This window comes from Eubalaena glacialis, chromosome 3 (genome assembly GCF_028564815.1).
Source record: "Eubalaena glacialis isolate mEubGla1 chromosome 3, mEubGla1.1.hap2.+ XY, whole genome shotgun sequence".
Taxonomy (NCBI): Eukaryota; Metazoa; Chordata; class Mammalia; order Artiodactyla; family Balaenidae; genus Eubalaena; species Eubalaena glacialis.
The window spans coordinates 188,885,324-188,908,530 of record NC_083718.1 but is presented as its reverse complement, the minus strand read 5'-3'; the positions used below and the strand labels follow the sequence as shown (position 1 = coordinate 188,908,530).

At 57.3% G+C, this 23,207-nt stretch overlaps 1 protein-coding gene across 8 annotated transcripts in view; it reads right to left on the bottom strand.

The window, feature by feature from the left end:
- Positions 1-3,823: 3,823 nt before the first annotated feature.
- The window catches only part of RERE (arginine-glutamic acid dipeptide repeats), a 419,070-nt gene continuing 399,686 nt past the window's right edge, over positions 3,824-23,207 (bottom strand). For 7 of the 8 annotated variants that reach the window (XM_061185024.1, XM_061185028.1, XM_061185029.1 and 4 more), the window contains 11 exons: positions 14,315-14,477; positions 13,303-13,395; positions 12,586-12,785; positions 11,615-11,776; positions 11,096-11,209; positions 9,510-10,828; positions 9,192-9,414; positions 8,191-8,914; positions 7,456-7,602; positions 6,780-6,960; positions 3,824-6,469 (listed from right to left, as the gene is read on the bottom strand). In XM_061185024.1, the coding sequence (XP_061041007.1) occupies positions 6,436-6,469; positions 6,780-6,960; positions 7,456-7,602; positions 8,191-8,914; positions 9,192-9,414; positions 9,510-10,828; positions 11,096-11,209; positions 11,615-11,776; positions 12,586-12,785; positions 13,303-13,395; positions 14,315-14,477 (3,360 nt within the window). In that variant the 3' untranslated portion in view covers positions 3,824-6,435. The remainder of the gene's footprint in view (positions 6,470-6,779; positions 6,961-7,455; positions 7,603-8,190; positions 8,915-9,191; positions 9,415-9,509; positions 10,829-11,095; positions 11,210-11,614; positions 11,777-12,585; positions 12,786-13,302; positions 13,396-14,314; positions 14,478-23,207) is intronic. The other variant, XM_061185027.1, reaches the window with a different exon arrangement.

The window sequence follows — 23,207 nt, the reverse complement described above, 5'->3', positions numbered from 1 at the left end:
AGACGTCGCGGCGGTGGGGGGCGGGGGGCGGGGGGCTGGTGGACACAGAGGGATGGCGCCTGGGCTTTGGAGACACTGCCACCTGGTGGCCAGGACTGGGTATGTCAGTGAGGACCGAGTTTCACATCTGCTCTGGGGCAGGACCTGCAGCAGAGCCCGTGCAACGAATAAGGGGAGTGCAGGGGACCTGGGAGTGACAAGCAGTGGTCAGGTACACAGAAGAAACTGGCCCTAAGACAGTCTGCCGGCCTCAGGGATCCTCCTGGGCCAAAAGGGGCTGCTAAGAAGTGCCTTTATTGAAGTGATTTTTTTTTTTTTTTCTTGGCTGCGGTGGGTCTTCGTTGCTGCGCGCGGGCTTTTCTCTAGTTGCGTCGAGCGGGGGCTACTTTTCGTTGCGGAGCACGGGCTCTAGGCGCGTGGGCTTCAGTAGTTGCAGCACACGGGCTCAGTAGTTGTGGTGCGCGGGCTTAGTTGCTCCGCGGCATGTGTCCCCTGCATTGGCAGGCGGATTCTTAACCACTGCACCACCAGGGACATGCCCTAAAGTGCTATTTTTAATCTCATTCGCGGCACTGGCTGTCCACACCCGAGGGGTTCACCGGAGGTCACTGTCGTAAAGCGGCTGTCCCCTCCTCACCCAAAACTCTTTGCCCAGGACTGGAGCCAGAGGGGCTGTGAGATCCTGGAGCGGGCATAGCTGGGGACTGGGGGTGGGGTCGGGTGGGGTGGGGTGCGGGACTAAGAAAATTGAAGGGGAGGGAGGGGTCACTCCAGGAGCCACAGCAGAGGGGCCAGATCCCCGGATGGGGCTAAAGGCACTTCTAGCTGCTCACCTGCGCCTGTAACTCAGCAGCACACGTGGACAGTGCACCAAGGCCGCTTCCTCTGCGGGGCCTGTTCATTCATCCAGCAAACATGAAAGGAGCACGCGCCCCCCCCCCCCCCACGCTGGAACGTGGTCCAGGAACGAGGTGCCCGGGTAGGGGGGCAGCGGGGTGCCCATGGAAGCACAGAGCTGGGTCGGGGCGATGCAGGGGCAGCTTCTTCAGCCTGGGGGCCCCGAGAGACCAAGAAGAAACAATTACACACGGTGGGGAATCTCGCTGAAGCAGCTGAGAGCCCTGTGAGGACCCGGGGAAAGGACCCCTCGGATACTGAGCCCCCCGAGGGCCCACAGTGCAGGACAGAGAACCCAGTGAGGGCGGGCGAGTCCCAGGGGAAAGGCCGGGCTGCTCCGTCCACAACGGTAACTGTAGCCCCGCCAGGCCCAACCCCGAGCGCCAGGACTCCAGTGACGGCCCACTCGAGCCTGTAGCCGCAACGAGCCCAGCTGGACGGCCACGTGCAGCGGCTGCCTACCCCGCAGGCTCATCTGGCTGACCCTCCCTGGGAGGGGGCAGGGAGGCCGAGGGCCCCCATCCCTCAGTGTCCCCACAGGCCCCTGGGAAGGACCTGCTCAGGGCTCCAGTGCAGGACAGACCCACGCACTGGTCTTGGGGCCCCTTCGCTTGACCCCAGGTGTCTGGGTAACCGGTCCTGTTTTGGTTCCATAGCTCTGAGTTCAGGAACACGCCTGCACCGACCGGGTTAGCCGCGAGAGGCTGAGGGTGGTATCGGGGGTCTGTGTTCGTGCCCTCCCACCGCCCTGGGTCTCGCCGTGTGGGCAGAGCAGGGATCGTAGGGCCTGAGGTTGGCAAAGGGCTCGCGGCTCGGATGCAGGGTCCCCGAGTGTGTCCAGGCAGAAGCACGCGGCCCTGGCCCTCCCTCAGCAGCTGTTTTGTATCCACGATGGCACAGCTGTGCACGCAGCCCTGGAATTTGATGTCTTCTCGGAAGGTCACTGCTGATCTCTCTGCTGTGTATCCTCGCCCTGCAGATAAGTGGCCTTGACTTACCCAGGTGGTGCCTAAGTGACGTGCCCCGTTCACCTGAACTTACCATGGACAAGGACCCACGTGGCAGCTGTGAACCCAGCCCTGCCAAGTGCCACTTTCTGAGTCCACGCCGCAGGGAACCAGAGGGGCTGAGCCACCGTGCCCAGGCCGAGGGTCCGTCCACCCACAGGGCCAAGGGGCAGGAGGGGCACTCGGGGCCAGCTTGTCTGGGAAGCAACAGAGCCGAGACCCTGGCTGGGGGCACAGCTGTGAGACATCAGACCCTTCCTCGCGGGCTCATGAATCCGGCAGGTTCATCCGTTGCAGCGGGCCCTCTGCCTCAGAATGGGTGCACGGCAAGGTGGGGACAATGGCCACAGGTGTCCACACCTGACAAACTACTACAACCTGTGCAGCTCTGATGAGGGTCTTTTCTGAGGCATAAATCTATGTCTCCATTTACAGACAATGATGTCTTATCATTCAACCTTCTTTAAATTTCTACTTTGTAAATCTATACCTACTGAAAACTTCAGCTTCATAAAGAGCATGGTCTACATAAGAGACAGCCCTATACACTACTGATACCATGTATAACATAGATAATAAGGACCTACTGTACAGCTCAGGGAACTCTATTCAGTGCTCTGTGGTGACCTAAATGGGAAGGAAATCCAAATAAGAGGGGAGATATGTATATGCACAGCAGATTCACTTTGCTGTACGGCAGAAACTAACACAACATCGTGAAATTTAAAAAATTAAAAAATTAAAAATTTAAAAATTAAAAAAAAGAAAAAAAGAGACCAGCAGAGGTGGCACCTGGATTCCACCCACTCACCCCGCTGCCCCATCCCACCTTCTCATCCGTGACCCATGACGACAGTCAGGTGTGCCTCCCATGGCGCCTGCAGGGCCCTCACTTTGTTCCCCCAACTACCCAAACTGCCCAGCAGGGCTCCTGCTGTTGGAGGGCACGGAAGTGTCTCTAGGGCCATTGATGGGTATGCCACCTGAGCCCTTCCGGTTGGCAAAGCTTCCTCACGCCCTAAATTAGGTGGTGCGCGACACGTGCCCTTCCCCAGGCCTTCACCACAGGCGGACGGACCCTGCCTGGTTTGAGGGCCGCTTACTAACGATAAGCACTCAGGGTTGCTCATGCTCCGTCATCACGGCCAGATCCCAGATAAAAAGGCGGGCATATAAATTTCCAATGACAGTCTTGAAGCTTCAGGAAATGCCCCGAACCCAACCTGGTGACTGCTGCCCCCTCGTGGCCACACGCACACCCTGCAGGTCACCCGGTGCGCTGTCAGTGGGCAAGATTCCCCCATGGGGCTTGGGGGCATCCTCAACCTGGAGGGCGCCTCCAGCTGCTGAAGGCGGGCTGGGGGTTCCGGCAGGCCTCGGCGAGAGGCAGAGAGGGGACAGGCAGGAGGAGCGGCCAGGAGCAGGAGGCCACTGTCCTGGCTGGTGGCTCAGACCTCTCCTCAGCAGAGGAGCCGCCACAGGCCCACGCGCCTCGGAGGGTGCCCACAAATTAGAGGTGCAGGACGAACGGCAGGGGGAGGAGTGAGGAGGGGGTGTTCTGGTCCCAACGCCATCACCCCCGTCGATGAATGCCCATTCATCAATGCCCACGGATGGGCACTGAATGCCCATTGCCTGGGGAGCCACTGCACATCCTGACTGTCCCGAGTCAGCAGGTTGAAGCCTCCCCCCGAGGGCGGTGTACCCGCCAGAGAGCCCCTTCCCCCCAGACGGTGCAGACGGGCTCTGGAAGCTGTTTCGGAGGGTAAGCAGTGTGCTGGCAACGCGGAGAACCAAACCATCCCCCTGCCCCTCCGCACCCGGGGGGACCCAGGTCGGGACAACGGCCCATACGCCTCCCCCGCCCACCCCAGGGATGAGACGCAGTCCACCGGAGAACACGCAGCTGCTGTAGTGTAGCTTGTTTTTATTTATGTCCACAAATATTTCAAAAAAATTACAAAATACTCAAATGGAGAGAACACAGAAGTCACAATTTCTGGGTGTCTACTCTGTTTACACTGTGTTATCTCATGGCAAACTACTCATATATACATTTAGCTTCAAGATATATATAAACGTAGCAAATCAGAATGTACACTCCGCTCTGCTGCTGCCGCAGCGAAGTGAAGCTCAACCCGACGACAGTGAACAAGATACACATAAAACACGGAAAAGCAAAACAACTCCAAACGAAGGGAGGAAACCCAAAATGAGACCAAGGGGTCAGGCTTCAAAGACACCGTGAAAGTCTGGGGCCTCTGGGGCCTCCGACACACGCTGCAGTTGACCAGGTGAGGGTTTCGGGTTGTGGGTTTTTAAATGGAAGAATCTCAGTGCTTCACCTGGGGACGTGGGGAGAAAACCAAAACCTAAGGAGAAAACGCCTTCAGACAGTTTTCAAGTACAGACTTCCAAGTACTTCAGCTCTCTCTCTTCTTTGGAAATGGACGACGGAGAGAGGAGAGAAAGGAGGGTAACTGAGCGGGAGGCGTCACGTTCCACCGAAAGGGAGGAAAGCAGGCGGGGGCTTCCATGCAGGAGCCGGAAGGAAGGGGCCCGGCGCGGAGGCCGCAGAGCGCGAGCCCGCACTGATGGCACGTCACTAGCCCCGGGGACACAAACGCCCCTGGCCAACGCGGCCACTCAAGCGATGACAAAGTGTTCATCTGAGCTTGCCTCCCCCCAAGGAGCTAAAGTTAAGGCAGAAATGGAATGAGAGAAAACGAAAGAAAAAACCTACAAACATTTTCAACAGACAAAACCATCCTCTATCTGTCCCAACGGAGACCAAACGTGGTTTTAGAGGACACTGGAAATGCCCTTGAGGCAAGTGTGAATCCGGAACCTGAATCTGAGCTATCGCCTGCTGGTTTCTGGGTCAAAGCGCCAGCCTCTCGTCCCGCCCCCTCTGTGGCTCCGGTCCTGGACGCGCTCCACGTCCACTGACCCCCAGGCGGGAACTCCGCGCACCATGGCAGAAAGAGCCCCCGAGAGGCTGAGAGAAGAGGAACAGAAAAGGTCACGTCCTGGCAGAAAGCGTGATCAACAGGTGCAGAACGTCCTCTCAACTTCCCCACCCTCTGCTCTGGAGAAAGTGCAGCACGCCGGCAACTCAGAAAGCCGAGGCGGGCTCTCTGGGCCACCTGCCCCCAGGTGGAGCTGCCTCTCACTCCACGTCCACAGCTGTGACCCCCGTCCTGCTTCCGGGAGGAAGAGCGGGACGCCAAATGTCTTCCTGTCCGACGTGGGTCCCTGTTCCTGGGGTAACACAGAAGCCGCCACCCGCAGCCGGACCAACTCCAGGATCTCCCTCACTCCAAAGCAGCCTCGGGCCGTGGCAAGGATGGCCTGGCCTCACCACAAGAAGATCCAAACGACGACACGCACGAAAAAGCAGATTTCTAACAGATCCCTTTGGCAAGCAAGCATATGTGCTGAATGACTTGGCAGGGAATCGTTTTCTTGGATTTTCTAGAATGTTTATGAAATTGTCCAAGTATTAAGAAAGGCAGTTCATTCAGAACAATCAAATGCGTGTGCAGAGAAATCTATAAGGAAATCTACAATCTGACACACAGACACATGTGCTTTCGATCCCTCAGAGACAGAATGGGGGACATTTAACTCCTGCGCTCCTGGTGCAAGATGAGAGGTTCAAGCTAACAGATGTCTGCACCGCTGGCAAAGCACAAGCTGGGAACAGACAGAAGTGAAAACCAAAGCAGCACAACAAAGAAACTGTTTGTAACACTGTCCCTGCAAACCCCTGGCTGCTCCCTGCTGCGCCCAAACCTAGTCCCAAGCTTTTGCCCGTTTGTAACTAGTAACGCCCATCTGTTCCCTTTAATTAAAGGGATAATTATATATAACTTTTTATTAAAAAATCAACTCTGTATTCTGTCAACAGCTGGTAGGAATTCACAATTAGTGACGTGGCTGGAAAAAATAGATCAGAATAGTAGTTTGTGGGGAAAAAAAAGGCTGTTCTAAAATTATTTATTTACAGACGTAAAAAGCCATGCGCAGAACTTCCTCAAATTATGAAGATTTCCTACAATGTATTAAAATAAAAGATTTTTTAAAAATTACAGCTCTTGGATTCCAAACTCATACGCTGCCTATCTGCAAACCTTGTGGGTTTTGGAACACACGCGACTGAGTGTGTCTGCACGCACAGTGAAGGGTGTGAACTGGATTCTAGCACCTACTGAAGAAATCAAGGAAGGAAAAGAAAACTAAAGCCAAACCCCAAGATTGCAGGGGAGTTTTCTGAATGTTCAGTCCAGTCCAGGCCTCACTAAGTTTCTGGGGGACTGTCATGCAGGGAGACCCAAACCAGTCTCAAGGAATCCTCTCTACAAACGAACACTAGTATGCTGATACGTTTTTAGTTGTGGGGGTTTTTAAATATATAAAGAAATCTTTAGAAGATATTCTTTTTGCTTTTGCAGCTCCTATTGTATGTAAAAAGTCCTGTTTCTCCCCCAAGAATTGGGGTTTCCACAGCCAGCGTTAACAAATAAATAACTTATAACTGCTTGTCACCTTCCTTCTTCAGTCGACTGGAAAGAGGGGAGAAAAAAAAAAAACAAAACGGAAGAAGTAATCAGCGTCAGGCCTGGGTAGGCCTGCAGCTGGAGGGCCCGGATGCCCGGGGCGGCCTCCACACCGCTGACCCCCGCCCTGTCTCCCCTCCTCAAGACGGCTCCACAGGAGGCCCAAGAGGCCGGGGGTCGGGGGGTGGAGCCGAGGGGGAGGAGTCCGGCGCTTGTCAACACGGGGCGGGGGGCAGAGTGTGGGTGCAGCCGGGAGGGGCGGGAGGGGGTCGGGGAGGTGGGAGCCTGGCCTCCCTCCCAGCCCCTCCCGCCTCACCTGTAATAGTCTTCCTGACTTGGGAGGTGGCCACCATGCATGTGCGGGTGTCCGTGCAGCCACTGCTGCTCCATGGCCAGCCTCTGCAGCTCCGCCGACTGGGCGTGCATGGCCTGCAGCTGGTGGGCCGCCGACATGGGGGGTGGGATGGCCCCAGGCAGGTCTCGGGGGTAGGGGGTGCCTGCCAAACACAGAACAGCCTCTGAGACAGAAAAGCCAGGATGAGGCCAGAAGGAGCTCGGGTCAGGAGGGAGCCTCCCAAAGGGACGGGCAAGAGGCCACCTCGCCGGCAGGGAGCACCGGAGCAGAACCCCCGCCCAGCCCCCGCCCGCCCGCAAGAGAGAAGTGCGTCTCCCGGACCCCACCCCGCCCCTGGGCCCCGTCCTCCTCAGCCTGCTGACTGGTCCTCACAGAGGCCTGCCCTCAGCCCTCCTTTGAATTTGGCACCTCTGCTATCTCTTCCCTGCCCACCGTCCTCCCGGCTCCTGATACACGTTTACACCCCTGACCCCCAGCTCCCTGGGGACAGGGGTCTGCCTGCCTCGTTCCCAAGTAGCCTCCCAACACTCAGGAGATATGTGCTGAATACACGAATACATGAACGAACGGGGACGTCGCGCAGACCACCACCCCCGCTCTGCCCTGGACCCCACCCCTTCCCCAGGCGCGCTCTCACCAAAAACTGGATGGCGAAGCATCTCGTGCTCATGTGGGGGCTGTCCAAGCAGAGGACTGGGGAGGGTGCCAGGCGGATAGGGAAAGCGAGCCAGGTGCGGGCCAGCAGTCAGGGGGTCAACCAGCGGGTGAACTGGGCCTGCTGAACCTAGGAAAAGAGGCAGAAGTGCACATGCAGGCGGCGCAGGGCTCTGGGGGGTCTCTCGCCGTTTGCCCTCTTGGCGGCAACTCCCAGAGACCTGCTCCTCTCCACGGCTGGCTTCTGGTCACCAGGGCCACCAGCAACCCCGACCCAAAGTAGCTGTCGCCCTCCGCAGCCTCCCCGCCCCTACAGCGGAGCTCTGGAGAGCCGCAAAGTGAAGAGCTGGCCACGGCTTTCCTCCTCCTCCTCCTCCTCAGCGCGCCCACAGGCAGGGCCTCCCCAACCTCGTTTCGTCCAGTACCCTGGATCAGCAGAGCCCGCCTGGCCGACTGCCCCAGGCCCTCCCGTGCCTTCAGGTCCACAGGAACCCCAGGGCCGCTCCAGCCCTGCCCCAGCCAGCGTCCCTCCTCCCAGCTCGCTGTACTGGCACCCTCCCCAGGGCTGCCTCCCTCCCGGGCCCTTCACCCCCAGGACCCGAAGGCGGCCAGCAGAGCAGGCGCTGCCGGACGGGGGCTCGCTAAGCCCCGCTCTCCGCAGACCTCTCGGCCGCGCCCCCCCGCACATCCTCTGCCCTTGGCTCCCTGGAGCCCCCACCTTGGTGGAGGGGGTCCTGCTGGTGGAGGTGGAGGTGCGAGTGGATGTGCGAGTGCTGGTGGTGGTGCGGGGTCACGTTGAACATCTGCAGCCGCGCCAGGGGGTCGCTGGTCAGCGAGGCCATGCGCTCGGCGTGGATGCGCTCGGCCGCCAGTCTGTCCGGGTAGCTCATTTCGGGCCGCAGCTGGGGGCCCGCCAGGGCCAGTCTCTCCCTCTCCAAGGGGTTCAGGCCAGGGTGGAAAGACGCGAAAGGGTGGGGGCCGGCGGCGGGGGGGATGGTGAGGGCGCCGTGCCTGGCGAAGTGCTCCATGGGGTTGGCGGCCGGGTGCAGGGGGTCCAGCTCCGGGGGCTTCACCTCGAAGCCCGGCTTCATCCGCTCCCGCAGCTCGCGCTCCCGGATCTCGCGCTCCCGGAGCTCCCGCTCGCGGAGCTCCCGCTCGCGGATGGTGGGGTCGACGTTGTAGAGGCCGGGCATGTGGTAGGCCAGCAGCGGGTCGGTGGGGTTGAGGGGCACGTAGAAGGGGTGGTTACGGTTGGTGGGCGACATGACGTGAGGCCGGGCGTACTCGCTCAGAGTCCGGAGGGCCGGCGTGTCGGGCCCGATGTACGGGGGCACGGCCGCGATGGTGGTGGGCGGGGGCTCGAAGGAGGGCCGCATGTGGCCGGGCCCACCGAGCTGGGGGTCGCCGAGGCGGCCTTCGTGCGCCGAGCTGGACGCCTTCTGCTAAAGGAAAAGAGGCCGTGAGGGCTGGGCGCGCCCAGCCGCCGGCCCAGCCAACTGGGTCCCCCCGCGCCCCAGACCCAGACCCAGACCCGGCCCAGCCGCGGTCCGGGCCCTGCAGTGGCGGGGCACCCGGGGCCCGGATGGGTCCGCGTGTCTGGGACACAGAGGTGAGGCGGGCGGCTGCTGAGAGGACGCCAGGCGGTGGCGGCCCACCCCCGGGGCGAGCGCGGGGACCAGCCCTCGGGAGCCCTCCGGGCACGCTGCCCGCCCGACTCACGGCCGCTCGCTCCGCCTCCCGCTCGCGCTCGCGCTCGCGCTCCTTCTCGCGCTCCTTCTCCTTCTCGCGCTCGCGCTCCTCGCGCGCCTTCTGCTCGGCCTCTCGCTTGGCCTTCTCCACGGCCTCCTCCCTCTTCTTGGCCAGCTTGGATCCCGCCAGAGGCATGAAGTACAGGTCTGTCCGCGCACAGGAGTTGTAACCCCGGTCCAGGTGTTTGTAGAACCTGAAAAAGCCCCGTGTCTCGCTGGGGTCCCTGCCGAGGCCCCAGGTGCCCAGCTGTCCCTGCCCCGGACGCGCCCGGTTCCCGGGGACCCATACCTGGCCGACTGGCTGGCGTGGCTGGGGGTGTCCACCACGGTGGGCTCAGGGGACGGGCTGCGAGGCGGGGGAGGGGGGCTCTCGGGCTCCTCAGCTTCGTCCAGGGTCTCTTCCTTGACCTGGACGGTGGGGAGCGGGCAGGCTGCCCCCCCAGCTACGCTGCCTCCCGCAGCGACGGGGGCAGAGCAGGGCGGCTGGGCCGAGGGGCCAGGCCCCGCCGGGGGTGTGGAGGTGGAGGGGCAAGTCGGAGGGGTGATGGGAGGAGGGCCCGCAGGGGCAAAAGGGTGCTGGGCGAAGGGGGGCTGGGAGGGCACCTGGTGGAGGCCCGCGGGGGGGTGGGAGGCAGGGCCCAGGCTCTGGCTCTGGGTCAGCACGGGGGGCTGGGCGGGGGAGGAGGGCAGAGGCTGGCTCTGGGGCATGAGCTGCAGGGGAGGGGGGTGGGCCGAGGGCGGGTGGTGCGTGGACAGGGAGCTCAGGGGCTTCAGGGCCGGAGGGGGCGGGAGGTTGGCGTTCATGGAGAAGGGCGAGGGCCCCGAGAGGTGAGGCGGGTGCTTGTGGGCCTGGGGCGCCGGCAGCTGGGGGATGGGTGTGGTGGGCGGGGGCTTGATGTGGGGCATGGCCAAGGGCGCGGGTGGCAGGGGCTGCTCCCGAGCGGGCTGCGGGGGCTGCAACGCCGACTGAGAGGCGGGCGGCTGCAGGGAGGCGTGAGGGTGGGCCGCCGCCTGGGAGGCCTGCGGAGGGAGGCCGAAGGGCTGCGGGGGGCCTGGGTGCTGCAGCAGCGGCCCGGCCTGGAGGCCGTGAGGGCCGGGCGGGCCCTGACCGTGCAGGGGGGGCTGGGGGTGGGGCGGGCCGGGGGTGGCGCCGGCCGGCCCGGTCAGTGGCTGCAGCGGGGGGTGCGGTGAGGGCAGCCGCTGTGGGTGCAGGGCGGGCGCCTGCTGGACGTGGGCGTGGGGAGTGGGAGCCGAAGGGGCCTGCGGCTGGCTGGGGGGCTGGGAGGTCGACGGGGAGCCCTGCGACGGGGCGGTGGCGGCGGGCGTGGGCCCTGGCGTGGGCGGCTGGGCGGTCCCCGGCGCGGCCGAGGAGGGAGCTGGAGCGGCCCCACCGGGAGCCTGCAAGGCCGGGGGCTGGGCCTGCAGCATCTGCTGCTGGGCCGAGGAGTCGGAGTCGCTCTCGTTGTCCTGGGGGCTGGGGATGCTGGGGGACGTGCTACGATTGTCCTGGTCGATGTCTTTGGGGTCACTGCTGCCCTCATCGTTGACGCTGCGGCTGTCCGAGCTCTCCCCCTCGCCTTCGGACGGCGAGTTGGGCCGGCTGATCTCCTAGGGCCAGAGAGGGGAGGGCGGACGCTCTAGGGGGAGCTGGGGCGCCCTCTGCCCTGCCGCAGAGTGAGGTTTGGCAGATGAGGCAGCACGCGTGGCTCCGGGGACCACGGGTCCTGCCCTGACCCGGCCAGTCTCGGGGGCCGCTCTCTAGGCCCCTCCCTGGGAGACGGGACACGACCTCCGCTCAGGGAGAATCTGGGCTGGGGCTTCTCAGGGGACATTAGCTTCCAGCTGTAGTCAGCGTGGCTCAGCCACAAACCTCACCTGGGTTTTTGTCTTCTTGGAGCTGGTCCTGTCGGCCTCATCTGTATCAGAGGCCACCTTCTCCCGCTGGCGCTTGGTGCTCTTGAGAGGGGACGAGGCTTCCTCCTTCACCTTCTGAGGCGGGAAAGCCCACAAGGAGACTCAGGCTGAGGGACGATGGGCCGGCAGCCTCGGGGGGGGCGGGGGGGGCGGGGGGGGTGACAACTGCTTGCTGACACCTGGCCCCCCGCATGCCACGCTCCATCCCCCAAAACAAGAAAGCTCTGGAAGGGGCCAGTGGGCCCAGGAAGGAACAAGTATCTGGGGATAGGAAACTCAAGGCAGAGGTGGCCCCCAAAGGTCCGTGCTGGGAACCGCATGGACCCCCATGCTCCAGGCCCCAGGCCACGGCACTGCCGGTGCCCAGGAGGCTCCACGAATGACCGAGGGACACGGGGAAGCTGAGCACCGACTCCAGCAGCCGGGGTTTCAAGGGGAGGGTGGGGCCCAGCAGCTGCCACCACTGCCCCAGCACCTCACCTTGGCCGACTTCTTCACCGTCTCTGCTTTACTGTCATTGCTGGAGGTGCTGGCAGCGCTGGGGGAGTTCCGGCCGCTGGAGCGGATGTCTTCATTGATGGGCGAGGTGCGACCATCAGGGCTGGCTGGCTGCTTCTTCCGACCACTGCGCAGTGTAGACATCTGCCCACCCCAACCGGATGCTGGTGAGACTGGGCCCCAGTGCCCACACCAGCCACCTGAGCCCCGCTCCCAGGCAGGAGCCTCCAGAGCAGGTCCACCAACAGCCTCGCGTCAAATCCCAGCCCCTGGCCAACCACGGGGACCCCTGGCTGTCCCTGGCTGCACGGGGGTCACCACGGAGCGAAGGAAGGAGGGGTGACCGGGTGGGTTTACGTGGAAAAGAGAGCAATTCTCAGTTTGCACCCGAAGCGCTCGTCTCCAGGGACTGTCCTGAATGAGGCGAGCCTGGCTGAGGGCAGAAGTCGCAAGGGCGGCCCTACTCTGCGAGTGCCCCCGAGGGACAGTTACACCTAAAGTCAGTTTTAAGTCACCTCACCCTTTCTGTTTGCTCCACGTTAACTGCCCGCTCCTCCTACCAGATCCAAACACACACACTTGCTGATTTCACCCGACAGGACGGAAGTGACCCGAAGAGACGCGCTGTCAGATAACGCAGCTCAGCCCCTAAAACCACCAGGCCGTCGGCATCCTTCTGCAGAGCCACGGGGGCTCGGGGGAGACGGGGGTACAGCAATTCACACTGGTCTACCAGCTCCCCAAGGAAGAGGCAAGGCAGGGAGAGAGCAGAGCGCTCTTCCCAGCCCCACAGGCAAAGCTCATTAGTACCTCGGGCAAATCATTTCACCTTCGGGGGTCTGTTTCTCTACCCAAAACGAAACACACCTCCCATCCTCCTTCTGATGGGCGCAAGCCCCCAGCCTGCTAGGAACCTGGAGAAGCGGTCTGGCTGCCGGGCCACGGGGACTCACCGAGCCACGACTCCGCCGTGTCCTCATGCTATGTTTCCCACTGGGCCCATCGTCTTCCTCTTTCACAGGTTTGAACATAAATGGTGGGGGGTCCACGGGCTTCTCGATGGGGGGAAGCTCGCCGTATTTCTTGAAGTGAATGCGGCAGTCTGTACAGAGCAGGATGTTCTCCCGGCCCCCGTGGTGCCAGTCTTTGGAGGCTGTGAGAGGGAAGAGGGGCGGGGGTGCCAACCTCAACAACCAGCGCCCCTGGGGACAGACGTCGGAGCAGGCAGGCCCTTTTCATGGGCTCAGCTGACCCCGGCATCACAAGAACCATGCAGCGCTGGGCTTGGACAAACACCTGTCACCCAGACCACAGAGGTACTAGTGTCGCCCTGCTCTCCCCCTGGAAGGGAGAGGACTTCAGGACTACCCACCACCCGCACCTCATCTCAGGAGACCCAGGAAGAGCTGGCAGCAGGCTCCCAGGGAACACAGGCCCCGACCTTGAACAAGCCTGTCCTACCCACTGGTCGGCACTCCATCCTGAACGCTAACAGGAGAGTCAAGTAAAACAAAGATCTTCAACTTTCTAAGTAACCCTGAAGACAATGCAAATGTCAAGTCAACGACTGCCCAGACAGGCCCCCAATCCGATCCCCCAAACACGCAGAACCCGAAGTGCCCGAGCCTGGCTGCTCCCGCGAAGGGCCCCTGCGCCCACGCCCCGCTTACCGGTGCTGAAGCAGTGGCGGCAGGCGTAGCCCTTCAGCTCCTGCTCGCTGTCCTCGCTGTCGAAGTCATCCTCACTGGCCGAGCTCAGGTCCACTGGACATGGTGGGCACACAAGGGGTGGGGGGGACACCATCATGCTGGGCCAAGACTGGGACCGCCTGTCCCCTCTGACCGGCCCCAGGCTCTGAGCCAACAGTCAGAGTGGCCCAGCAGGCTGGGTGGGGCACTGTTCACAAAGGACCACTCTGAATTTCTCAGGCCCAGCCACCAGAACGAAGAACTCGTGTATGAGGGGTGGTACCCAAGGGTCTGCCCTGCCACTCCGGGGCGGGGCGGGGGGGGGCTGCTGTCACGCCTCAATCCCGGGGTGGCTGGCACTGATGCCCACAGCTGGTGGACGTGAACAGGGCAAAGTGCACCTGCGATGGCCTCCCTGACATCCTGAGGAATTCCCTCTCCATCAAGCCCTAGCCCCTCCGGCCCTACTGGATTATTTCTTGTTTGCACGAGCAACATAGGCAACCCTCAGGCGGAGTGCCCTGGGCCAGGGCAGAACCACAAGGCGCTACTCTAGCTTTCAGAGGCTAAGAAGGTGTGGGCTTCACTGTCACATCAGACTGCAAGTCACACGGGACCAAGAGGAGCATCCCAATAAAGTAGCAGGAAAAAGAAGAAAACGTTAATCTGATCGTACTGCAACCACAATATAAGTGCAGTACACCATCGGCTAAGGGAAAACGTCTCTGAAGTCATCAATAACGCCTCAGGCCAAGGCCAAGACTTATATTTTTGTAAAAGATGATGTTGAGTTTAAGGTAAATCTAAATGTACGAATAGTTTGTAAAACTCTCCCTACCAAATCCCCCGAGTCAGTGAGACACTTAGGTCAGGTTTTGTACCACACACACACACACACACACACACACACACACGAGCTGTGCCAGGGACGCCCACGAAAGCAGGCCCACCCACAGCTGGGACACGTGGCTGCGTGTGCAAAGCCCCCACTTACAGAATTCACTGGACGGGGGTCTGGAGGGCGTGTTGACGGGCGTGGATGCAGTGCGGGTCTTAATCCTCCTGAACACGGCCTGCCTGCGGTGCCTGCGGTGAGCCCGGGAGCTGGCTGCTTCCGGGGTTTTCTTCCAGTAGTAATAGAAGGTGATCAGTTCTCCCTGCATGAAAGAAGGGCCAGCTGTGAGGGAAGCGCCCTCGCCCCAGCACCGCCTCTCACGCCGGGAGGAGAGGCTGGCTTTACGACAGCTGTCCGGAGGCCTAGGCTCCCTCTAGACACACCTGCAGAGCTGCCAGGCCACCGGGGCCAGCCCCTTGGAGCGTTACCTTCTAGACATCAGGAACTTTCGTTTGCTCAACACGTATCTGCTGGGTGCCTACTATGTGCAGATGCCGCCACTGTTCTGAGCACTGGAGGTGCATTAATAAATCGCTGACAGGAAGGAAGACCCCTGCCCTCCAGCTGTGTGTGTGTGTGTGCGCGTGCGCGTGCATGGGTGCACACACACAGGATGATCTCTTCACAGTGTTTCAGTGAATCCACACAGGGGCGACACGGAAATACCCGGCCAGTTAGACCATTCCAGAAACCAAAGCAAACAACTGAGGTGGCAGGAACTGGGGCCAGGAGGAAGGTCAGGAAGAACAGACCCCAAAGCCAGGCAAACTGCTCTACAGCCGAATGCCCACCCCGGACAAGCCGGCACTGGGTGCTGAAGGCGAGACCGGGGCCTGGCGAAAAAGGTTAAGAGCGGACACAGCACAGTGGCGCTGGGTGGAGATGAAAGGCCACATGTCACCAGGTCAGTGTTTCAGGCCAAAGGAGCTCCTCGTTTCATGTATGGCCCAAAAGAACGGGAGGCAAGACATCTTTCTAAAAAACACAGCAAGTGGACATGAGTCCAAGTGCAACTTGAAAAAAAAAAAAGAGCGTTTTTGGCACTCCCAGCCCCAAGGGGCTCAACGGGCACACCGTACGTGTACACACACGGGGGTGGGGTGGGGGGTGGGGGGTGGGGTGGGGGGGAACGGTCGTATGGTGTGTTCCACTAACCCTGGCTGACAAAAGACCGTTTTCTTAAACACCCCAAGATAAAGTGCCTCTACTTGGAATGTTTAAAAAACAGTTAAAACAGACTTCCCTGGTGGTGCAGTGGTTAAGAATCTGCCTGCCAATGCAGGGGACACGGGTTCGAGCCCTGGTCCAGGAAGATCCCACATGCTGCAGACCAACTAAGTCTGTGCGCCACAACTACTGAGCCTGTGCTCTAGAGCCTGCGAGCCACAACTACTGAGCCCTCACGCCTAGAGCCCACGCTCTGCAACAAGAGAAGCCACTGCAATGAGAAGCCCGCGCACCGCAATGAAGAGTAGCCGCTACTCACCACAACTAGAGAAAGCCTGCGTGCAGCAATGAAGACCCAATGCAGCCAAAAATAAATTAAATAAATAAATTTATTTTAGGAAAAAACAGTTAAAACAGTGAGAGGGCCTCGATCACACTGATCTTCCCTAATTAAATCAATACTGTAGAAAGTCAGTTAACCTGACAGATGGTATCTTGGGACGTGTCCCTGGCAGGGGGGTGGCAGGGGGTGCGTGGTGGTGCATCCCGCATCTGAAGGTGGGAGCTACTAGGCCAAAGCCCACTCTGCCTCACAGAAGGCTCTCTGCCTTGTGAATGGAGGGGCCAAAAAAGAGAAGCGAAGACTCTGTCCTCCAGTGACCTGAGGTCTAGCTGGAAAGACCAGTGTTGAGGAGGCTGAAAGAGACAGAGACGCACAGGTACCACACGATGAACTCCTGGGACTGGTGGAGTGCCCAGTCAGATGAGGTTTCAATGAACACACCCCCAGAAGGAACGGCCTGGGAACCCAACGGCAAGTAAGCTGGGAGAGGAGTGGGCAGATCTGAGGTGGGGAAATGGCTTCCGCAAAGCAGGTGACGCATGTGTGCTGAGTACTCACTACTGAGAGCTGGATTCTTTGTGCATTTTCTTTTTTTTTTTTTCTTTTTGGCTGCATTGGGTCTTTGTTGCTGCGCGTGGGCTTTCTGTAGTTGTGCCGAGCGGAGGCTTGCGGTGCGCGGGCTTCTCATTGCGGTGGCTTCTCTTGTTGCAGAGCATGGGCTCTAGGCACGTGGGCTTCAGTAGTTGTGGCACGTGGGCTCAGTAGTTGTGGCTCGTGGGCTCTAGAGCGCAGGCTCAGGAGTTGTGGCGCATGGGCTTAGCTGCTCGGCGGCACATGGGATCTGCCCGGACCAGGGCTCGAACCCGTGTCCCCTGCATTGGCAGGCAGATTCTTAACCGCTGCACCACCCGGAAAGTCCCATCTCTGTGCACTTTCTAAGACACAAAACCACAGCTGTCATCAGACCCTTAAAGGATCTGTGATTCAAGGACTCCTGACCAGCTCCCACAAGGCTACAGCCTGTATCTCTTGGAGCTGTGGCTGTGCTTTAGTCTTTCCAAGCACCACTGAACGAAACGCTAGGGACTGCCAGTGTTTTAAGAGATGAAACACGACCCCAGGCCAAGGAGGCAAGGAACCAGCCACCAAGGACGCTTCCCACCCCCTTTTCAGTTCCATGAGATGGTAACTGAACAACAAGGGAAAATGTAGGAATTGCCCTTGGATTTCTACCTTGTCTATTACATGTTAGACCACAAATGCAGGCTATATGATGGTCTCCATGGTGAGTGGAGTATCCTGAGCCCCTAAGGTTACGATCTAAGAAACCTCCCGGCTTCTGCCTCTTTACTTCCTCCCTTCCTGACTTAGAAAGTCATTTATCTATACTGATCTTTTGCTGTTGGCGGGCTCAAACTCATAAATCCACTAGGGGATTAAGAGACCTGTGCTGACATAAAAGTGACCTGGCTCTGGTTTTCCTATGAGAAAACACAGAACAGAAGCCAAGGCAGATCACTGTCACCCTTCAAACACTGGGTCAGAGTGGCATGCTTCTTCAGTTCAAAAGGGCAGCTGGTGCAGTAAATCATGGCCCAATCCCAGGGCTGGAAAAAAGAATGAGGAAATCCAAAGTGGTTCCTGTTCCTCCCACTTCCACCTTTAGCTGAAGCTGTTTTAGGGGTCAAGGGTGACAGAGGCCTCGGATGTAAGGGGAAATGTGAAGCTAGAGGAGGTGGAAGGAAACAAAAATGGGCGAGAAACCTGGAGGGGAGGCACGACCACCAGCATCTCTGTCACACCTCGGTCTGACCTAAAGGCTGTGAACAAGAGCCGCCCTGACGTTTCTGCACAGCCCTGGTCCGTGTGCGCTACTGACTCACATGGTTATGAGGTATCCTTTCTATTTCTCACACATGAATGTTCTGAAAGAGTTTCAAATGGTATCAAAAGATGGTATGGGGACTTCCCTGGTGGCACAGTGGTTAAGAATCCGCCTGCCAATGCAGGGGACACGGGTTCGAGCCCTGGTCCGGGAAGATCCCACATGCTGCGGAGCAACTAAGCCCGTGTGCCACAACTACTGAGCCCTCACGCCACAACTACTGAGCCCTCACGCCACAACTACTGAAGCCCGCGCGCCGCAACAAGAAAAGCCACCGCAACGAGAAGCCCGTGCACCGCAACGAAGAGTAGCCCCCGCTCGCCACAACTAGAGAAAGCCTGCGCACAGCAACGAAGACCCAACGCAGCCAAAAATAAAATAAAGTAAAATAAAATAGAAACAGCTTTTAAACAAGGAGCCCGGAACAGGTTCCACCATCTGAGTACCAAGGATCAAAATGACCAAGTCTGAAGGACTGTTGACATTAAAATGAAAGAATATAAATTTCAAAATTCGGGAAGATAGGGGAGTGACGAGAAATCCCATACACTGCTGGTGGAAATGTAAAATGGTCAAACCACTTTGTAAAACTGTTTGGCAGTTCTTAGAATGCCAAATATGTACCATACGACCTAGCAAATGATTCGACTCCTAGGCGTTTATCCCAAAGGAATAAAAACATATGTGCACACGAAGACTTTTATACAAGTGTTCATTAAAACTTTACTCTTCATAGCCAAAAACTGGGAACAAGTGAAACAGCCCCTCAACGGGAAAACGGATAAACATATTATGGTACACCCACTCACAAGAATACCACTTGGCAGTAAAAAGGAACAAACTACTGATGGATACAACCAATGGATGAATCTCAAAGACATCATGTTGAATGAAAGCAGCCAAACGTCAAAGGGTACATACAGACTGTATGATTCCATTCTAGAAAAGACATCTGTAATCACAAAAAGCAAATGAGTGGTTGTCTGGAGTCTGGAGCATGAGGGGTAGGCAACGGAGATCTTTTGGGGTGATGGGGCTGGTTCTATAAATCGACGGTGGTGTTATATGGATGTATACAGTTGTCAAAACTCACTGAACTGGTGCACTTTAAGTGGGTGCATTTTTGTGATCTATATGGTATGCACATGATACATCAATGAGTTGACTAAAAAAGAAAAAGAAAAAAATCCAGACCAGGTTTTATCAGCTGCCTCTCAACCACTGTAATGTCTAGGAAGGGATTAAACATTGGAATGGAGCAAATCTAGGAGGATTAGAAACAGTATATTGGTGACTGCATGGGTGGCTAGGTCGTGAGCACAAACAAAAGAATATGCTGGGGAAAGCTTTCGTTCTACAAATAGGGAGTGAAGCAGCTCGAGGCCTCACCAGGAATGAAGTCAATTGAATTTTAATCAAACATGCATAGCGTGTGCTGTGGAGACCCACTGCACATAAATTCAGGGAACAAAAGCTGTTGCAGAAATCAATAGCTTACTGAAACATTAACACAGGCAATCACTGATCAAAAGGCAGCTCCACAAAGGCAGCCTTGCAAATGAGCTCCTGCTTGCGTTGCAAGCGCACACAGAGGCATAAACGCTGTCGACACGAATGGCCTGTAACGATCATTCTGTCCCCAGTGCTCGAACCTCATCCCGCAACAAGGCCTCACAGTCAACACGCCTCGCGTCTCGGGGGCAGAACTGCACAGGCTCAAGGAACTAAACTGGTTTAGTGCCTGGGCAAAGAAGCAAAGGAAGGGGCTGAAGTCATCTCTCAGAGAAAGCCGGCGCGCAGCAACAAAGACCCAATGCGGCCAAAAATAAACAAACAAACAAACAAATAAAATATATATATTAAAAGAAAGAATGGATAAACAACAAGGTCCTACTGTATAGCACAGGGGCTATATTCACTCTCCTGTGATGAAGCATAATGGAAAAGAATATTAAAAAAAAGAATGTCTGCATGTGTGTAACTGGGACACTATGCTGTACAGCAGAGATGGGCACAACATTGCAAATCAACTATACTTCAATTAAAAAATCAAGATAATTTCTTTTTCTGAAGTAAGATGAGCTACATGTCTTCTCTCTAAGGGACCTTGGGGAAATGAAAGCATAGAAGAGACTGTTGAAGAGGAAGGTGCTGTAGGCACTTCAAGTATCAAAGGTTCGTTGTCAGCGAACACGTCTGTCCCCAGCACCATCACAGAGCAAGCTCCCCACGCCCCAGGTTCTCTCCCCACAGCCCAGCACCAACTCCCCAGACACGGGCCCTCTGGGAGGCTAGTGCGGAGGCAGGAACAGGCAGTCAATTATTTTCATCCCATTACTGAAGCCTAAGGGTACACCCAAGACTGAGTCCAATTTGCTGCAACTGTCACATAATTATTACTGCTACAACCATCCACAGAAGTCTCAACCCTCCAAGGTGGTGGAAGATGAGGTCCAGGGATCCCCGCTCGCACACAGAGTCCAGGGTTGCCATCTACGATCAGGTCCTCTCTTTACAAGCCAAGGGAGGCCTCAGTCTTTTGTCAGTAACCCTGTACACGCACACCCTGCTCTCCATGCAGGGTACACAACAGTGTTCCTTTCTCTTCCATTCTCACAACACCGTTCTGTGAACCGGCAGAAAACAACGATGCCCGCTGGTCTTCCGTTAAGCTGTATTAAGCAAGGCCCTGGAAACCAGTCTCCTGCTTCCGGAACACGCAGGGAGGCAGGTGGGTAATTGAACCCAGTCCCTGCACCGTACTCGGTGCCCGGCACCAGCCTCAGGAGGTACCCAGTGGGGGGCGCCCACAAGTGCCCCTTCTGCTGGTGAGGGGAATGGGACTTCTCCTTTACCAAAGTTTCAACAGGCACCCATCTCTCCCGGCCAAACACTGCCTACACTAAGTGGGGGAGGCCTGGAGCTGCTCATGACGATGGCATTATAAACACAGTTTCTTCTGAAGCTATTTTACAGGCCCTTCAAGGCCACCTACCACAGTCAGCAGACAACGTGGAGGACAGGCCCCACGAAGTGGCAACTGACCTTCACACGCAACTGACACACCCCACTGCAGGGGTTAGAAAGTAAGCATTCAGAAGAAATTACCTTATTTCTCTAAGACATATTATTAACTGTTCAGATGCTAAATGAGTATTTTCACTTGAGTGTGTGGAGCAAGCACCGCTCAGTGGTCCCCACACAACGCCCTACGTCAGCAGGCCGAGGGACAATTAGAATCAGAGTGGTGCTCCTCTGCGAAAACTCCTGTTTGAAGAATATGCCCTTCAGTCGCCAGCTGGCTCCTTCTTCGGTGGTCCAGGTAAAAAGGGAGAAGAAACCCTCCACTATGGAGAGATCTAAAGCTTTAAAAAAAAAAAAAAAAAAAAAAAAGTGTGTTTTTCCAGGGAGAAGGTCCAGGAAGCAATGAGTAGTTATGAAACAAGGCCCCAAACCCAGTGGGGCAGGAGGGAGAAGGAAACATGGCACAGAGTTGCTTCGAGCTGCTTCATTCCCCAACCCAGGGCCCCAGGAAATGACACCGTGGCCACTGGAGCCGGTGCTAGGAAGCCTGCCTGGGACGTGTCTCCTGGGAAGCGCTGCTCTAACCGGAGCCGAGCTCAGGCCCTCTGATTTCCGTGGCCACCTCTGCCTGGGAATTACAGTTGCACTGTTTCTTGGCAAAAACTACTAATTCAAGGGTAGTGAAGCAAGTCAGTTAAATTTCCTGGCACAGACTCCCACGCAAGTCATTCTTTCCCTTCACTCCCCGAGGATTCAAGGGCTGAATCTGACAACTGTTTAGAACATCTGAGGTGAGAAGCTGGGCACTGGGTAGAACCGTCCACTGTCTTTAGGGGCAGCCACCTTTACAGATCTTTTCCCAGCAGGCAACTGGTTGTCTTCCAGCAACGACTCTGGTAATTAAAGCAATGCTGTCCTGGGCTCCTTCTTTTGTTAACCAACCGAATCCCCTAATTGCTAAAGGAGCCCCCAGCCAGCTGGCTCTGCTGCTAATCGTTAAATACCACCTCTGTGGTCTCGGAGTGCATTTGGGAGGACGATGACATGCTTGAAGGCGCACAGCAGAAAACCACAGCCTCCTGACCTAGCAGGCCACACGGGAGGAAGGCCCACGCGAGGGGGCATCCTGCTTCGGGGCAGGCTCCCGACCCTCCTTACCCTCTTTACCCACATCCGGCTCCTTTCCTGGAGAGACGAAGGGAAGGGAGGAAAGGCAAGACTTCGGAAGTCCGGGAAGGCCTCCTGGGTGTTAACTGGTTAAAATGACAAGGCCACGTGAAGACACTCAGAGATATTCCTGAACCAGGCACTCTGCTGCCCCTGTTTAAAATCCCAATTGTGCAGGGTAAAGGAAAGAAAAAATTCTTTTCTTTTCTTTTTAAACAATTACCACCACTACATTTGAACATTGTGAAGGAATGGGAATAGATCTGGGTTTTTTAAACTCAAAATTGTACTGAGATTTCCTAAGCTCTAACTTCTTTAGCTGCTGACCTCGGCCACCTGCAGATCCCACCTCTGGTCCCACACTTTCACGCGGATGTCCAGACCTGCGGTCCTGGACTGGCTTGTCCCCTCCCCCACAGAGACTAGGTCAGTCCTCCCAAAGCACAGCTCTGACCTCGTCAACTTTCCTCTCTGAATCACTGAAGGCTCCTCGAGGCCTACAGAACAAATGCCCAGCTGCTTCGCTGCTTCCTCCAGGCCTTTCCCTCTGTCCCCAGAAAACCTTTTGACTGCATTCCCCACCTCTCATGGTCTCTGGCTTACGCCAAACACGACGGCCAGTTCACTGTTCCTCGGTGCTTTCCTGCTGCTGGCAGGACGCAGCCCCATGAACCGCTCACTACTCTGTCTCCTTGATGTCCGGTCCAAGTCCTCCTCACCACTCAGGGCTCTGGCCATCCCAGATGTCGTCTTCTCCTCGAAGCCCTCCTTCACCCGTCTCCCCAGCCACGAGGCCATGGCAACGCCGTCTCACTCCTCCGTGCTGTACACACAGGCTCTCCCTCGGACTGCAACCATGAACGAGCTTGCCCAGCTCCCCAAGTCTATGCCCACCTCATCCGTGGGACCCACCCCAGAGGTCTAGGGCAACATCTTGAATATAATGAGTATTCAATAAACATCTGACGGAATGCGTATTTCTTGAGAACTAAAATTCACCTGAAACAAACACTAAAAGGGTAAAACTTTTGAGAAATGGAAGCAAGATTGCCAACTTTTTATTTTGCCAAGTAAGGTCACTGAAAATAACTGCCTGATCTCACCGTTATTTCACAAAAGAAATGACATTTTATCTCCAAAAAGCAGAAAAAGATAGACAATCTCCAAATAAGGGTTCCTTAATTTGATACTTAGTGTTATGCAAAATGACTACATTGTTCTTATTTTTCATTTCCCACAGGCCAGTGAAAACTGAATCCTTGCGCGTGCGTGGTCACTTGGAAGCAGCTGCTCTAAAGGTGGGCGTCAGGGCTGGCGGGAGGGTGGGCTTAGGAATCCAATGCCACCACTTCCTCACCAGTAGCTTTATTTACCAACCAACAAACCACCTTTTACTGGGCTATAAA